Below are 18,676 nucleotides of genomic sequence, written 5' to 3'. Positions count from 1 at the left end.
AAAGTATCTATCGAATTTTATATTTTATGAAATATTATTTCATATATGAAAAAAAAAATCATTTCATTATTTATAAGAATCATGTTCATCCCTAAAAAGACATAATCATGTCCTCCCTCTCCAATAAGTCAAGTCAGCTCTAGTTTTTTTTCACTTCCCTCTTTCATCTTCCGGTGGTTTCTCTGTTTTAATCTAAATCAATGATTTTCAAATAGATAGATTTGTTTTTCCTTCATGATTTCATCGTCCTAGTGGAATGTTGCGTTGTTCGCCGTCTTCGTTGCGGTATTCGTTTGATTCATATTGAAATATCAACTTTAGTTAATTACGATTTAATCAATGATTTGCAGATGACACACAGGTATTCTCATCATTTTGTGGAATGCTTAATGCTACCAATACAACCGTGTTATGTGTTCTGTTTCAGGGCAGGGCTGGTCATAACTCCCAAACCACAGCGATTAGAAGTTGAGAATCTGAGAGGGGTATTTTCTAGGTATTTGAGAGGCGTGTGAACAATTGAAGGGACTTGTAGAGCAACTTTCTGACATTATGGGCATGAGATATGTAGTAGACCCTTAAAAATAAGTGGAGAGATATTTAAAAGGAATTTAATAACAATGTTTAAATGGTAGAGATTGGGACAATAAAGAAAACACGAGATTCTCAATCTCTGCGTATTGGGATGCAACTGAGGAGAACCAACCCCTAACTGTTGCATGCTGCCAACCTCAAATTCAGAAAAGGGGAGCCTCAACCCAGGAAAAAAAAAACATTATGTGCTGCTTTGGAGAAACAATCAGAAATCCTGATAAATGAGTATATTACTAACATTGACCAACCAGACTACAAGGGATTGCATGAGTACTTTGTACATTCAACCCATAAAGTGTTGATTCAGATACATAACCTTAATCTTTGATGGTGTAAAATTACAATGTGAGCAATGTCAAAACAAAACATACCTCTCAGAATTTGTTTACAAAATTCCTAATCATGGCTCACTAAGAATAAACTTTCTTCCTCAACATACATACAAGATACAAAATGAACTTTGTCACAAAAATAGAAAAATAATAGCACAAAAGATACAAAAGGACAACGGTGAACACGAAAGAGAAAGAATAAACGTTAAGGAAGCTATCTTCACAAGCCCTCAACTCAAAACTATATGCTTTTAAACTTCTATTGCTATGTATTCATGTTCTGATTTGTTCTTTCTCTCTTCCAAACAATTACTATGCCGTAAAAATCAGATGAAGCCAAAAAGTTTTCTCCATGGTTCCAAGCAATCCCCATCACAGGAAACCGATGACCCTGCATCACAAAATATCTTGTCAATTTGTACACCATTTTAACATCAGTATCTTCAATGGATGTAAAACCAACCTGTAGCTTGTTCACACATGTATGCTTTGGCTTTGTTAAATCATAAAAATAGACGTTTGAGTCCTCACTTCCAGCAACTGCATATAACAGATAAAAGTTAGAAATACAGCAACAGTGATGTCCATGTAGTCAAAAGAAATGTCAGATTTTTTTTGCAGTAAATCATTTTACATTGATAAAGAAAAAAAAAATATTGATGGAAAAAATAAACAAAATGAGCAACGATGATATCAAGATATCAACATACCAATGAATTCTCCTTTTTCAAGAGAAAGAAGGGGGCAGAAAGAAGCTTGAATTTTGTGTATCCGAGGAGTTAACTTGAGCGAGCAACGAAGAGTTAAATAACCTTTTATCTCCAAAGCCACACTGTAATATGCCAACTTTAGTGCTCCAAAGAAAAATAAAAAGGTTCAATTAAAACAACAGAATGCATATGGGAGTCTTGGCTAATTGTTTTTGAACCTGAAAAAAGATAGATTTCCATCCTGAGTACAGGTCAACAACACAGGTCCTCGAGCTAGCAGAGAGAAACTCCTATACTGCACTGTTGTGACTGGAGATCTGTGCTTGCTGCTACTTCGATGACGATGTGAGCGGGATAATATACCTGTGTGGGAGTTCATATTTACAGAGTATATACATCCCTGCGTTTAGTATCCAGTTAGTAAAGAAAATGAGATAAACCTAATGATTAGGATATATATGTGTATGTATAGATCAGCACACCTGCGCATCTCCACAAAATATGAGATGGCCAGTATGGTCGTGGTCCATAGAGGTAACTTCGGCGTCAAATACAGACTTGTTAATTGTCCTCCCAGTGCTAAAATTGAACACCTGGTACATTGTGAAAAAATAAGAAATAAATTCAAATAAGAATGCTATAATGACAAGAAATGTTAAAAACACGAGAACATGGGATTTTGCAGGGGCGAAAATAGAGGAAGTAGCACAGATACTAATAGTTAAAGGTAGGTAAATTTTTGCATAAAATATATGGAAGTATGTGTGACATGAGTTCGCCCAGTCAGAATTGCGCCTGGACGAGGCAGATTTTCTGGACAGAAAGGGTTACTTTTATTTGAAAAACTAGGTATTCGGTAGTTTATACCCACAAATTGCGTTAAATATGTATAAAAGGTTTTAACAAAAAAAAAAGTTTAAAAGGGTAATAATGATATGTTACAATGCAACACTTAACACCCACATTACCTTCCCATTTCTTCCCCTTTAAATTTCATCTGATTTTCTCTAAACTTTGAAACATGACCTTAGTTGCAAGCCATAAAACGTTTTATATACTTCAGAAACAAAGAAAGAACACAACGCCACTTCAATGACATTTCAGTCTTTACAGATGTCACATTAACAATATGTGATATGTCAACTCTTACTGATTAAAAGTTGGAATGCCCGAAATTAACTCCGACAAAAAAGTTCAGCAATCAAATATGTTACTTGTGAATGAAGAAATAGAAATAGACAACATATTTACATTGATTTCTTTGTTTGCATTTCCAACAGAAAGGAAGTTGTTATTCACCTGCACCAAATACAGAAAAATACATTATTTAAAAACAACCAAAGGTGAATGCAAAAGAAAATCTATTTACCTATATAAGTACCAAAATCTACATAAGAATACTGCATGCATTATGGAAAACTCAAACAAGTAACTGAGGAATATTTATTTTCACCAAGTATGATGGAGAAGAAATATTCAGCAATTTTTTCTCATTTTCCCATGGTTTGAAATTGACAGGTTACCCTCTCATGCTCTTGACCTCTTTTAGAGAAAAACAGTCAAGTTTCACCAGATGTGACGGAGAAGAGAAGGACACGCTCTACACACTATATTCCCAGCCCATCACTATATCATATTATTTTGCACAATCATGTGTTGACTTGTTAAAGCCTCAATCACAAGCAATCCTAAATAAACTAAACTAAACATGTATCAATGTCTCAAATTCTTTTTAAAATAGTGATAAGTGTTGGGTTTTTTGTATCATTTACTCTGTTTGAAAAAAAGTTCATTCATTTCACAAAATGTACGAGAGATACCAAAACCCCCTAAAAAAACTAAGGAAACAACTTTGTCACAACTCTAGTGTAGAGAATGGTGACTTTTTGAATTTGAGAAGATAGCCAGATGACAGTGGGAATCTGATCAATCGAAACCCAATTCAGAGTATGTTGCTATTGTTCTGATAATAATAATAATAATAATAATAATAATAATAATAATAATAATAATAATAATAATAATACTAATAATAATAATAATAATAATAATAATAATAATAATAATAATAATAATAATAATAATAATAATAATAAATTACCAGAATATACGAATAAAAAAAATCAAATCTAAGAATTTTTCCAACTATCAATGATGAAAATACTATCTTCCAAATAGAGGTCAGGAAGTTAGCATTCTATTTACACGCTCACAAGCACCATATTTTTTGTACTCACAGGGTGGAAACGGATACACAGCTGTGAAGAAACTCCATATATCACCCGCATGCAATTTCCTTTTTCTATCTCCCATACTCTCACAGTTTTATCCAATGAAGCAGAAGCAATGTACTGATTGTTTGATGTAAAATCGAAATCTGAAAATAAATCATCAAAAAAGGAAGTGTTCATGTAACTGAGTAGATAAAAGAAAGTTCAACACTAACATCAGATTTGTTACTAAAATTTGGCGCCGACATCCTACTGGATATAAAAATGACTTAATTATATGCTTGGTTCGTATAGTTTGGACTCTGATTTTAGTCCTTCAATCTTTTTCAAGTGAATTAAGTTCCTACACTGTAAAATTAAGTAAACACGGTCCTGCTACTGTCAATTTATTTAGCTAAACCCCTTAAATTCCGATTTTTTTATGAAACAATGGGGGTTTATGATGGACTTGAGATTTAAAAAAATAAATTTAAAGTTTATAACTTAAAAATTTAGTAAAATCTTGATAAACTTTAAAAGGATTTTGAAAGATGAAGTTAGGGTTTGAAGGGAGGTGGTTCGTTTTTTTAGTTGTTTATTTTTTAGTGAAATTTCATATTTTTATGTGAGTTTTGAATAGGAAAAGCGTTGAAATAATTTGATTAATTTAATTTAAAAAAATGTAAAACATATTGTGATAATTTAGAGTTTTAAATAAATGAAAGGTAAGAACTTGATTTTAACAATTGAAAAAGTTGAGGGTCTGAATTCGCACAAAAAATTATGGACAAAACAAAATGACACATAAAGTGTATTAGAGTAAAAGTAAAAGGGAAATGTTAACGAGTGCCCATGGGGCACTCTTTAAGCACCTTTAATAGTAAGTTTTTATAAAAAAATCTGTGTAATCAATGTATTGGAAATTGTAACATTTGACTTTTTTGAGGAATATTTTCTAAATTTGGGATCTTTAAAGAGTGCCCTGGGGGCACTCGTTAACAAGGCGAAAGTAAAATTAAGCTTACAGAAATAGAGTCAGGCTAACAGGTGCCCTAATTGACAAAACAACATGATGCCTAAAGTTTAGGGAACCCAAACAAGGAAACCTTGTCTTTGAAATACAGTACAATTCAAATACTTGTCAAATTACTTTGTCTTGGCAATTGTTAGCATTTTCCATAAAAATATAGTAAAATGTGGGTTAAAAGCTATGTACAAATGGACTGTTTGAAGAATCATAATTAATAACAGATTTATATTTGTTTGTCAAATCTTAAGTTTCTATAGTCATATTTGACATGAAACTCAGTTTCACTTTCATATTGTAAACAGTATTAAAATCCTCAGATCAGGGGAAAAGAGGGAAAGGATCAGTCCAGACAATCAATATAGTGCAGATCAAGTCTGATATGGTGTCTTGTTAAAAAATGGAAATTGGAAATATGCACCCAAAGATTTATTGATGTAAAATCCCCCTTAAAGATTAGTATATTAGATGATATTGACTTTGAGCATTCATGGACATGTATGTTGTGCAAGATTAAATAAAGACCAACAAACCAATGTCAGTATATCTTACCTGTGATGTCTTTCGAATGGCCGTTTAATTGTTTGATGACTGAAGGTTTCTCTGAAACACTGCACACAGTCAAGGTTCCATCTGATGCCCCATAAGCAAGTAGGTCAGAACTCATGTGCCCAAACTTTATCACCGTAACTACACATCAAACTTTTCAGAATTAGTTTCACTAAGAAAAGGCAAACATACCAGAGATAAGTTACCAAGATGACAAGTCTAGTATGGACTCTAGATACTACCAGAGGCTTTGCACTGGTCGAAGATGCAATGCATTCCTACGAAGGAATAGGCAGGCTCAACACCACGAATTCGTGGACGATCAGAATCACTTGCATTTGAGCCAGAGCCAAAACTTGCTCTATGATTGGATACTGAATTTGCAACTTGGACATCCTATGATGAAAATAAACACAATTTTGACATAAGTAATGATCAAGAAATTGAACTATATCTATAACTTGTTTAATGAAGATGCATTGTTGGTGTAACTTTGTTTGCCACTGCCATCAAATGGAAACTCGCCATATTGGCACATACATTCACTTAGTAATTGCATTTTAAAAGTAACTGCAGAATATCGGATTCTCATTGGACGTCAATATAAAACTAGTTTACACTATCTGTGCATACCCTCTATTCTCTTTATCAAATTCCTAGATTTTGATTTATTCTTTTGGACAAACTAACTTCTTATCCTGACTTATATACCTGATTCATTGTTTAGCTCTTTTCTACAAACCCTTCGTTCCAAAAAGAAAAAAATAACTAAATAAGCATCCTTAATGACTGGATCTGGGTGCCTGCCAAAGCACTTCCTGCAGTACTTTGATGCCATCGTTCTCAAAGGCAACCAAAGCACTAACTGCTTGGTCTCCCTATCAGTTTTTTTGGTACACTCTGATAGCAAACATTGTGCTTAATTTTAAAGGTGTAAATCCCAATAATAGATTATAGAATTTGTCAATATGTTTGATGAAAACGTCTATCTACCGCAATTACTACTCATTTAAGAATAATGCATTGTTATGTTCCAAACACTGCAAGAAGAATTGGAAATATATTACAACAAAATCTACAAGGAATTACTTACCCTCCCAGAACTCCAGCTGTCCACCTCAGACCAACGGGAGAGTGGACTTGGAGATGGAAACCATCGGCCACTGATGCATCAACCAGTAAATTATCCTGATGTCAGAATTGTATGGAAACATAAATTTAAACTAGCACCATAAATAAGAAAGCTGCATCAACATAAAATGTGGTTATAGTTACAAAGAGTTGCGGAAATTGAAGAACTAACCCTCAAAGAAGTACATGAAATTCAGATTTAAAGATGAAATTATAGTGATTGAGGTAATAAAGTATGTAGAAACTTGAGTCATTTTGATTACAAGAACATTTTATCCAAAGGTAACACGGTACACATGTTAGAAAATATGATATCCCCCTTAACCTAAAACATCTACTCAACAGAACTTCCAGATGTCCGGTCAAAACAGTAAAAGAAATTTGCTTTCAAACTTAAATAATAATAATTGTGTAAATTTGTTTGAGACAGAAAAATCATAATGTTGTTACACACACTAAAAAACCAAGTGTATTTAAATGCATACGAAAATTTTGTTTAAAGTCTAACAACACATCCCAAATCACTTCAAAGAACAAAGTCCAACCATACATGCCTTTAAATCTTTACTCTATGCATTTTTTATAAGCATTTTGTGTGACCATTATGAAATCAATTGATACAAACTTTAACATATATTGAGACATCACTTCGAGTAAAAAATTCAGCAACCTGTTTCCCGGAGTACTTCGAAGACTTGGGGCTCGTCCTAAACTTTCCCAGTTCCTAGGCCTGTTTATGTAATTCCGGTATGCCACGTAAGTTTTCCCATTGCATCTCCAATCCTTCAACACAGTCATGACAACGTCAAAAAGCTTAAAAACCTCACTCCGTTAGCCAAAAAGCAACAACACATTACACGAAACATAAGGTGACACAATTATTATAAAAGTGTTTTTTATAAACGTTTTCCACCACTCAATGTAATTAATTAAGGATTTAATTGTGTAAAGAGTTTTTACCATGTCAATCAATCGTAGCTGTAATCATAACCTATGAAGCACCATCACAGTTCACAGATGCCAAACTGACATTGGACACTGGCACGTCGACACCGATAAAATTTTGCCAGACACAAATACCGAACTAACATAATTCATTATAACCTATTGAATCAAATACATTTGCCACAGACACAAACATCGGACACTGATAACAATTTTTTTGAATTGTCACAAAATAAAATTACATTACTAGAATGGAACACACGGATAACACTTTGAGACAGTGACATAATTCAATTTAATTTTGAGAAATTTTGAGACGGACATCAAACATTGTCATGTGCCAGTGCTCGACAGTGACACGTGCCAAACGTCAAGACACACATTCAATCAGAAGTGTTGGTGTTAAAAGGATTATCACCACTTCTAAAGTCAAATATACAATTGATAGATTGTGAATGTGCTGACAGTGTAAAGCTTTTTACACAAACAGAGCATGAAAATTAATAAGAGAATAATATGGTTTAATATGATTGATTGATCTGAAAAAAGACGCCGTAGAACGTTAAAAACAAATTCAGCAGAGTTATGAAGAATTGAAGATTACTTAGCTAAAAAGTCAAATCAATAAGCTTATGATCCAAAATGCAAAATGAAATCACACTGCAAAATTGATCTGAATTTTGAGATTGAAACGACAGAAAATCCTAAACGTAGTGATAACTGCAAATGTCAGATGCGGAGTATACCTTACGGCGGAGAATTCCAGCTTCAGCTTTTTGATGAAGAAGGAGGCGACGAATGCCGGTGTACTCAGGATCAGCGTCGGAGGTGAGAGGTTGAAGAAGACAGCAGAATAAGTCTGGATCTGAAGTCTTATCTTTCTTCTTGTCCTCGTCGTCGATGTTGTTGTTGTTGATGTTGTTGTTTTGGTGGTGGTTAACGGTGGAGGTACCGTGCTCCGCCATGGTGTAGGATTAAGAAGCGCTCATCGGAGAGCGGTGGGTGGACCTGAATCTCCGGTGAACTTGGTTAAGGTTCGAAATGAGAGAGAAGTTGACGCTGTATTCAGAAATTAGCAACCGGTGATGATCCGTGCAGAAATCGGGGGAAAATTTATTAAATCAAATTATATTATTAATATATACAAAATCGAAAAAGAAAATGGAAATGTGAATTGTTTTTCCTTCTTTTATTTTATTGATTAATTTTAATTTTAATTAAAAAAAAAAATGACACTATGAGATTTATGTAGTATTTTCTCTATTTTTTCCATTATCGAAGTTTTGAAAACAAAAATACAATAATATGTTATTAGCAAAAAAAAATAAATCAATTGAAACCCTTTTATGAGTCAGGTATATATGTTGAGTTATTCACCCCAAACAAAAATCATTTAAATAGGAATTATAAATGCAGAAACCATGTGTCCTACTCCTAACATAAATTTCATCAAGTCTTTTATCGTCACACTTCCTGCTATTAGGCATATCTCTATTGGGTGGCGGACTTCGATTCCCTGTAATCATGTTACTTAACTCTCACTATACTTAAACTTCTCATTTCTCTTTTCAAATGAGGAGATCTTACTTAACTGTTAAAAAAATTACACATCCTGCATCTGCGAAATGCCACTTGAAATGCTACATATCTTTATAGTTGCTAAACCTTCCAAAGCTATCATTGACATAAAAGTTCCAAGGTTTGGGAGTTCAAAATACGGGCAACATATATATTAGTTTTATCAAATACTCCACGGTATTCCAAGTTATATATTTTATACAATGTGAAGTTACTACAAGGCATGGGAGTTCTAACATCTACTCAGTCGGCTTAATATATACACCATAGAATTGACATCATTTGTAATTGTACATTAGATCCATCTGTGCACACAATTTGTTTGTGGCAAACGACAAATTAATATGTATTTCTTGTACACTCGCAGATAAAATTTCTATGAAGCCATTCATTACATGAATGTTATCTTTGCCAAACTCCTAAATGTGGAAAACTAACACAACTCCAACCATACTGAATTAGAACAAATGGTGACATCTCAAAGAACCATCTGACCATATTACCACTGCAAATAATTCTGAGACTTGGAAAATAAAATGTTTTTATGTAATAACATTCTTTTTAGAAAATCAAATGTGCATGTAATAACATTTTTCTCGAGTAAAAAACGTGTTTATACTTCAAAGGCAGATTCAATAATTGACTTCTTAAACTACAGTAAAATATTATCAACTTTGATAGGTAGGATGAGTAATAAAACTGATTTCAAAGGCTGGGCTCTGCCAAAGAATCCGCATCTTAATAATATACAAATGGGGAACAACAAATAGCAAAAAATTTTACACAAATCCAATGTGTCAAAATTCTAAGCCACCTAATGTCACATCACTATTAAAAACTAATTTTATTTTTACCATTTTAAGCATTCACACAATACAAACAATAAAATATCATTATCTCACATTTTCCCTCTTCAATTCAAAATTCAAATTTCTAAATTTTTCAAATCCTTCTTTCCCTCCTACTTTTTCTCTTATCCCAACAAACATCACTTTCAAGTTTCAACTCACATTTCAACAAACATTAAACTATTATTTCCTCTCATTTTCCCTCTTCAATTCAAAATTCAAATTTCTTCAAACCCTTTTTTTTCCTCATACATTAATTTATCTCATTCTATTTTTTTACTCTCTCACCCCTAATTCTCCTCACTTTCTCTCTCATTCACAAACATTCCACCACTCCCTCTTTTCCTCTCTCACGTTGCAACACAAACCCTTTTCTTCTTATTCTTTAAAAAACACACACAAACTCATTCTCCTCTTACTTCTTTCTTCGTTTACAACGGGTTATGCACCATATCTCTCTTTTCTTCTCATGAACAACTTGAAGTCGTACTTTGAATCGTTGTTGAGGTAAGTTTTATTTTCTATTTGTTTTTTTTATGATTAATGTTATGTGTGATTTTGAATTTCTAGATTGTTGTGATTAATGTTTGGTATTTTTGTCTGTGCATGAATGGGATTGGAAGACTAATAACGACAATCCTTTGGAACCATCAAACGGACCTACTATCATCTTATCTGATTTCTACAACAAGGTTGTGATTTTTTGTTTTTATGTTGTTGTTTATTGTTAGATCCTTAAATATCTTTTTATTGTAACCCATAATTTTCAAGTATTCAAACACTTGATTCTGCTTATATTGTACGGTTGTTTTTTCAACTAAGTATATAATTTCTTTACATCCATTAAATTTATCATCAACACAATCCATTGCAAACCCATTTCTCTGTCATTATTTGTTGTTATCGTTAAAATTTATAGGTTTGAGTTTTGAAAGCAACAATCTATTTGCAATTTTTTTTTATACCCAAATTTGTTTTTTTTTTTTGTGTGTTTTGGTTTGATTATATGCTTAACTGCAAGGTAAGATTATAAGTTAAGATATGTGGACACTCACAAAGTGTTCGTTTTAGATGCCTTATTTTTAGTTGGTTTTGTATTTGATTTTTTTGTTGTGCAATTGAGCACTCTCAAAGTGTTTGAGAAATTGTCTCAAGAAGAAAATGGATGATATTGTTAGTTTTAGATGGTGCTGAAGATTTTGATTATGTTTTGTTTGATTTGAATTTGTTTTTGTTCTAAATTGGGTAAAAATATACGACCCTTTTGTTTGGATTGTTTTGTTTTAAGTTGGTTTTATTCAATTTTTAATCTCTGGTTTTATTTGTTGATAGGTTTTATGCATCAAGTTTGAAAGAGTTCAAATAAATGATATTGGAGAGGCAATCAAACTGAAGGTGTGATCCTGGTTTTTAATTATGACTTGAATTTATATGATGTATGATTTTTTATTTTCATTTTCATGCAGTAAAAGATGGATAAAAAATAAAAATGGTTCTCTTAGTCATGGATTGTTGTTGAGCCGATCCCATTTTGCATTCTGTTTTTTCTTAACATTTGCATTCTGCTTTTTCTACAACAGAATTGTAAATTATTGGTTTTAGTTCCATGTACTATTGTTAGTGGTGCCTTAATTGTTCCTTTTTCTTTTGCAATTGATTTAACTTGCTGCACTCCTAGATCTGGTTATTTGGTTCAATTAAATTATTAATTTGTTGTCTTAGTGTTTTTGTGTTAAGCTTTCAAACATATTGATTTGTGTAGATCATTTTGCATTCAACAGGTTGGACAAATATTGAATGATTATAGCAGGATGTAACATGAACAGGTAAGTAAATTTTCTCTGTGTAATAGGACCAAATAATGCACTTACATTGCACATAAAATTTGTGGTACAAACTTCTTGGTTATTCTCATTTCTCATTGTTTAGTATTTGTATGCTTGAGAAAAACTTCTAATGATTAGTGTGGTCTTCTGTGCATAAAAGGTTGAAGTTATATTGAAGAATGGGTTCCACACTAATATGAGCTTTGTGTTGAATCAGGGCATTGTTTTTTAAGTCTGTGTGTTGAATAAGGGCATTCCTTCTTCTGATTTGGTAAGCTACTGAGCTACCTACCTTAAATTTTTTTGACAGTTCCCATGTAATTTGTTATGACTGCCTTTTGATAGAGTTTTTCTCCTTCCACCTTCTTTTGAAAAAAACAAAATATGTAATTTATCTATGTAATATGATATTTACTATGTGAAACATATAATAGAAGGAATAAAAAATTGTGCTCAAGAAAATGATCACAGATGTTTAATTTTTTGCTGCAAATTGGCGTAACCAGTTAGGCATTTCATTGTTATTACAATCTCAATTATCTTCAATTTATGTTTTCTAGATTCTCTCTGACATGCTTTGCAAAATTTCAATTTATATGTAGCCTATTTATGATTTATGATTATATTCATTTGCTTTTAGATTTTGTGTATTGATTTTATATTTGATTGTGTATGATTTGGATTGTATGATCTTTACTTTCTTTACTCTCATGAGCTGATTACACTAATGAAGTATCCACATTGTATAATATTGAAGTTTTATAATGATTCTAAATTTAAGCATATCATTATCAGCATAACATGTGCTGGTCTTTGTATTTGTGTTCCTCCCACTGATTCCTTTTTATACATAACTCCGTGTGATTGTTAATATTTGCAGGAGTTATTACCAAAAAAACAAACAACAAATTCTTTGCTTACGAGGTATTTCATTTTCACATAATTTCTAACCTCAGATTATGATTAGAAATTTGAATTGGTGACATTCTCTAACTATAAGCTTTCTATTGTTGTATTAATGATTCAAGATGATTATAGTGATGATTAAGCTTTCTATTCTTCTTCATTTGTTTGATTTGATTCTGTTACAAATCCCATTGATACTATGTTGCTTTGTACTTTTTCAGGTAGTTGACACCAATCCAACCCAAGGTATTTTTCCTTGAATAAATGTGAATATGCTTGAATGATCTTTTATAATATAGAAAATATTAGTTGTGTATATGCTTGAACTCGATCTTTGAAATGATAAATTACATGTAAAAATGATAAAATATATATTAGTTGTTGTATATATTATGTTTGAAACAAGAGCCTTTTGTCATAGTGACCATATTTTAGCAAACGAGCTTTTTATCACAATGAATTTATATCAGATAGTTTTACTTTTCCGTATAAAGTATGGTAAACTTTATACTGGATAATTAGTCTTTTAATATGAATGATTCTTCAAGTTAGTCTTCATAACCCAAAAGAAATAAATTAAAAAGAAAGAGATGGTACACTAAGAGGGTCAGATTACATTTGACTTTCAAAGTTGGGCTCAATTTGACTTTATTAGAGAGCATCTTCTCTATACACCCATATTTGAACTACTACTTTTTTCAGGAATCTTTCTGCATACACTCCTTGAGCACCTATTTTTTGTGTGAAAGCTTTCTCACCTCCACAATTCACCTATATTTCTCTTAAGAGTTTGTTGTGTAATAAAATTTTGATTTTGATTATCTTCTGTTTTTTAGATAAGCTTTTGATCTATCATCTTTATCTCATGTAATATGATTTTTATTATGTGAAACATGTAATAAAACAATCAACAATTTGGGCTCAAGAAAATGCTATAAACCATATATGATAACGGGCAGTAATTATAACTCTTTTACTTTCTGATTGACTCTTTTGGAACAACTTCATGGTAAGTCTCTTTTCAGGCTAAAGTTTGCTTTTATAAAATCGAATGTTCCTTACGTTTAGTTAGAAGTTGACTAAAGATCCTTTAAAGTTTGCTTCTGATTCTTTAGACAATAAGTTATAGAGAAATATTGATTTTAAAGCACTGACTTTTTTTGAAACATAAATATCTAGGTTAGATGTCATGTTGATTTTAACACGCATTTTTGCTGATTTTAACACGTTTGAAGCAAAAATATGAAGAGTAGGTTGCATGTCATGTTGATTTAAGTAAAGTTTTGACTGAAATTGATTCCAAGAATTACCAGAAATCTCTTGATAAAGTTTTAGCAACGGGACACAAAAGCATAAGTACCAAAGGTAATAGATATATTTTCATTATAATATTGGTTAATGTTCTTTTCTTTTCTGTTTTTAAGGGACCATTCTTTTCTGTTTTTAAGTTATATCTCATGAAAAAACTTGAATTGTGTTGGAGTTAATAATTTTTTCTTCTAAACTAATTTCAGTTGATTCTGAGTTATTTGTTTTCATTATCAATTGTTGAGTTTTGATTATCTCAAATTTTTAGTCTTTGGATTAGAGTGATATATTAGATCTGAATAGTTGTTTAGTTGTTGATTTTTTTTATAGCAATGGTAGCAAACATTGGTTTGGTCTATTTCCAAATATGTTTGGGCAATTTTCCTTTCTATAGCAATGTTGATCAGTGGCTGTAACTGAGCTCTGGTTTGTGCCTCTTCAAGATTGATTGGTTGAATGTTCGTTGCTGGTTTATTTTCCATGTAGTAGCCAAATAATCAAAATATTATTGAGTGAAACGATCAAGTGAGTTAATTGCACAAGCTGAGGAAAGAAATGACAGATTCTGAAGGTTTGTTTTTGCTTATTTCATCAACTTTTGATTAGATGTTTCATGGACTTGACTAAAGAGCATGATTTGGTTTAAAGGTAACATAATTGTAAAAAAAAAAAATAAAAAAATGGCCCCTGTGAGAAAGAAACAAAACGTGAATTGATATGGTAGAGTTGGTATAATTTATAATATGTTTTTCAGTTATTTAGTAGGATATATTTTGATGTTTATTATGTTATGTTTGATCCTGCAACTACATGGAAATTCGGATATATATCTTAATTAATTAATCAATTAATTTCCTTGCAGGTATCATGTTAGACAAGTTGGGTGTAACATTCATTTTCAATATATCTTCATAGCGATAGCAACAACAAATGTATGTGTTTCTTATGGTTTTCTTTTGTTTCAGATCTGATAAGAAATGATAGTAACATAAGCTAAGTGTTTGGTTTATGGTCATGATACTTGCTTAAAGAAATATAAAATGACCTCTGATTCCGTTATGATTTGGTTTGACAATTTTGTCGTGTTTCTTTCATTGGTTTGTTGCTTAGTTTTGAAAATGTTAAACAAAAACTATTCATTTTAATGTAAATCTTTATACTCTATATGAAACTGATATATTGAATTACATTTTGAGATGTATTTGTCATTCTTTGATATCATTGTCTATGTTGATCTATATGCAGGTTCCATTTTGACTGAACATATTATAAGTAGGTACCTGAGAAACTACAAACTACCTACAGTACTAGGCCAAGAACCCCCAACCTATTAAAGATCTTTTGTTTTCAAGTGTTTAGCAGGAATAGGATCTACTAGGAAGGCTCTATGTTGAATCTTGGGTAAGAAGACGGTATATTAGTTAATGTACAAGTGGATTTAGGTGCATGCATGGAGGGAGTTTATCTATGAAGGACCAAATTCAATGTGCATTATTGTTTGAAAATCAATTTATGTTGTTGCTATCTTAATTTAGATTTACATATGTAGTGTCTCTCTATATTGTTGATGTAAATGTAACCCAATCAACTTCTTAATACTATGTGTTCTTTAAAAATTTCTTTAGAATAGACAAGGCTACTTTCTGATTACACCATTGTCATGTATCTTGAGATATTTAACAATGAATTAAATTGATTGATTGTGATGAGATTTCCTTTTTAAAGTGGAAAAAAATTCCAAAACACGGGAGGCTATGAATATTTGATTTAAGTTTCTGTTTAGTAAAAACCTAAACTTTCATATTTGCAAAAAACACGTGGTCTATAATTTGGTGGTATGTTCAGAGTAATAATTTGTTAACGCCACATAAAATCTTTTTGTTCACCCGTGCGTTGCACGGGTGGAAATACTAGTTATAACACAATCACAAATGAAAAACAAGCAGCACAGAAAACAATCAAATATCGGAGCAAGAATGTAATAAGAGAGCATAAGATTAGATGACTATCAATACGAATGTGCCAAAATACTCTTAACAAAGTATAACTAAAGCAGTCAACACAAAAATCTCCTGGATTCAAACACAATAATCCATTAGACAACAATTCTAAGAACGATTTTGTGCCATGTTCATCCCATAAACAGCAAAAGCAAAAATAATTTGACATTGCAAAAACAATCACTCGTCTTCTTGACTGCGCAACCTGGCGAGCTTGTTGGTGACAACAACATCCAATTGAGCTGCACGTTCAACGATCTCCTTCCTTTTCCTGGTTGACACATTGTGTGCGATCTCAGCACAGTATGTCCTGAAGATGTAAATAAACAAAGTCAGAACTGCAGCTATAAGGGTCAATGGAAAATTAAGAATCAAAATGCAAAACTAAAACCAGTTACCTGTTGTGCATCATCAAAAGTTCTAAATCCTGGACATTGTGCACAACAAACTTCTTGAATCCATTTGGCAGATAGTGGCGGGTCTTCTTGTCTGAGCCATATCCAATGTTTGGCATCAAAGTAACTCCTTTGAACTTACGCCTAACACGGGAATCAATACCCTTTGGCCTACGCCAGCTTTGCTGCATACCATAACAGTAACAATGTTAAAATATTATAGACCCAAGGATTCAATTTGCAAAACATATACAACCTGTGTATACAGAACAGCAAATAGAATGAAAGTAAAGAATAATAGGTAACAGGGATCAGTAGGAACATCAGAGAAGAGGTTTTTGTATTACAAATGCAATAGAAATATTGGTACAAGGACAAAACAGGGAAATGACACAATAAACTTTAGAGCTTAGCCTGAAATCTGGATATTTTGTTGTTATGTAAAATAGGCTACATGAGTATGAGGGCCTGTATGGTTCAACAAAGCGGAGGCGAGGGGAGGGATTTTAAAACCAATTTACTTTGTTATCCTTACAACACTTAAAAAAACATGTCTGTCTTTATATATAAAAACTAAATTAACACAATAAAGTAAGCACCAAAACAAAATTAATAATTTGAAAGCAACAGATTCAGATCCTCTCAATCGTGAAAAAACTTGAGAGGTTTAGGCGAATGATCTCCCCAATTAAAATGCATTGGACCCAACTTATTACTTTTACATGTTGTAGAGCCCAATGCAATTTAACGGTGAAAATTCACATATCCCACTCGAGTTTTTTTCACAGTCAGGATGATTTTCATATTTCAGCATCAATCCACTCCCCTAAAAATAAAAACTGACAATTTTTCGCTATATTCACCACTCTCTTCCGGCTTCAACTTGTAAAAAATTTGAACCAAATGAACATCATATAAAATAAGCCATCCCCTCCAAAAACAGCAATCAAACAAAACGTAAGAAATGAAAAGCATTTCTACATACCCTGAAAGACTTATATTATAACATTCAATCTAGTTACAGTGCATTTACGAATCTGTATGAGAAATCTCAAAACATACAGGAATCTGTTTTTGATAAAAGCTCAAACATGCATGGTGCATACCATTGAGGTCTCTCCAACAAATTTCCAAACAGAAAATAAGTCATTGGATAAAACATAGTTTGCATTGCAGACATAAATTGAAAGAAACACATACCTTGACACATATTTTCCTGTCACTTTGAGGCCTGATGAACCTCTTGACACGCTTCTTGATAATCTTCTTAGTTAACAGAGGAACAGCCATCGTATCTTACCTTGTCTCTACAAAACAGAACATATATAAAAATCCTAACAAACCAAAAACAGTAGAGATCTAAACATGAAACACCCTAAAAACATTGAACAAAAGCATACAACATTAAATACAATAACCAAATCATAGTGAAAAATTATATGAACTTCCAAGATTTCAGAAAATTTAAAAATAGCAGATAAATACAATAAATTGGTCAAATATGATTTTAGTTTTAGCTAAACCATAACTCAGTTCAAATTTTCTACCGTTTATCAAAAAGGATCGAGAGAAGAAAATTTTGAATAAACAAAACACAATAAAGGCTTCAGAGACGCAAAGGAATATCATATCAATAAACAATGTTAACGAACGGTAGCAGGATACCTGGTTGAACAGCGCGCAGTTTCTGTGTGAGATGTAACAAAGAAGAAGAAGGCACTAATAGAGAACTAGGGTTTTGTAGTGAATATGAATTGGGTCGGTATTTCGTTATGGGCTATTTTCAATACAAACTATCCTTCCAACAAAATAAGGAAATTTCTTTCTTTTCCCACCCTCCTTTCTTCTTGTGCGCCTTATTTCGATTATAAAGGGTTCATGAAGGTGTTTAAATGTGTTCTGGTGGGTGTTTAATTGTTCAGATTATAAAATTAAAAATTTATAGGACACGTGAGAGAAACTAATAGGGTGGGAAAAGAGTTGTCAAAAAATAAATGATAATAATCGTATATATTTTGACACAATAATAGCAAATAGTAAAATTTGACACAATAAACTAACAGTGTAGAAGTCCTAGCTCAACTGGCAAATGCCGAAATTACAAGGTCGGACGCCGTGACCCGGGTTCGAACCCGGGACCTCACAGTTATGTGTGAGTTTATTTTCAGTGGATTACCACTTCACCTAAGACCAAAAAAAAAAATCAGTGGATTACCACTTCACCTAAGACCAAAAAAAAAAAATTGATGTAACTTTTTCTTCCAATTTTACATTTTATTTAAATTGTGTTTACACTTAAAAAATAACTCGTTAAATA

At 32.1% G+C, this 18,676-nt stretch overlaps 2 protein-coding genes and 1 long non-coding RNA gene across 6 annotated transcripts; 1 reads left to right on the top strand and 2 right to left on the bottom strand.

Annotated features, from left to right (window-relative positions):
• Window positions 1-806: 806 nt before the first annotated feature.
• Window positions 807-8,585, bottom strand: LOC146898188 (Transducin/WD40 repeat-like superfamily protein). Its single transcript, XM_085738525.1, has 12 exons — window positions 8,245-8,585; window positions 7,224-7,336; window positions 6,516-6,585; window positions 5,665-5,818; window positions 5,426-5,563; window positions 3,874-4,013; window positions 2,888-2,935; window positions 2,119-2,229; window positions 1,855-2,036; window positions 1,637-1,758; window positions 1,390-1,466; window positions 807-1,317 (listed from the first exon to the last, which is right to left on the bottom strand). The coding sequence occupies exons 1-12, from the start codon at window positions 8,461-8,463 to the stop codon at window positions 1,192-1,194; spliced, it is 1,500 nt and encodes a 499-aa protein (XP_085594651.1). The 5' UTR covers window positions 8,464-8,585; the 3' UTR covers window positions 807-1,191.
• Window positions 8,586-10,210: 1,625 nt separating this feature from the next.
• Window positions 10,211-15,614, top strand: LOC146898187 (uncharacterized). Of its 4 annotated transcripts, XR_015023858.1 has the most exons (12): window positions 10,211-10,431; window positions 10,548-10,616; window positions 11,257-11,319; window positions 11,706-11,750; window positions 11,968-12,021; window positions 12,631-12,674; window positions 12,878-12,902; window positions 13,910-14,021; window positions 14,451-14,535; window positions 14,827-14,896; window positions 15,210-15,236; window positions 15,317-15,614. It is a non-coding gene; the product is annotated as an uncharacterized LOC146898187 (long non-coding RNA). The 4 variants fall into 4 exon arrangements; XR_015023855.1 differs by lacking the exon at window positions 15,317-15,614 and having other exon boundaries at window positions 15,210-15,288; XR_015023857.1 differs by lacking the exons at window positions 13,910-14,021; window positions 15,317-15,614 and having other exon boundaries at window positions 14,454-14,535; window positions 15,210-15,288.
• Window positions 15,615-15,943: 329 nt separating this feature from the next.
• Window positions 15,944-18,069, bottom strand: LOC146898186 (large ribosomal subunit protein eL32z-like). Its single transcript, XM_085738523.1, has 4 exons — window positions 18,025-18,069; window positions 17,560-17,666; window positions 16,363-16,544; window positions 15,944-16,274 (listed from the first exon to the last, which is right to left on the bottom strand). The coding sequence occupies exons 2-4, from the start codon at window positions 17,647-17,649 to the stop codon at window positions 16,145-16,147; spliced, it is 402 nt and encodes a 133-aa protein (XP_085594649.1). The 5' UTR covers window positions 17,650-17,666; window positions 18,025-18,069; the 3' UTR covers window positions 15,944-16,144.
• Between the last annotated feature and the right edge of the window lie 607 nt (window positions 18,070-18,676).

The sequence above is a fragment of the Medicago sativa genome, chromosome 8, assembly GCF_051527215.1.
Source record: "Medicago sativa cultivar Bolivia chromosome 8, Bolivia_mono, whole genome shotgun sequence".
In the NCBI taxonomy this organism is placed as follows: Eukaryota; Viridiplantae; Streptophyta; class Magnoliopsida; order Fabales; family Fabaceae; genus Medicago; species Medicago sativa.
Note: the sequence above shows the minus strand (reverse complement) of the source record. Positions and strands in the feature narration are given on the sequence as shown.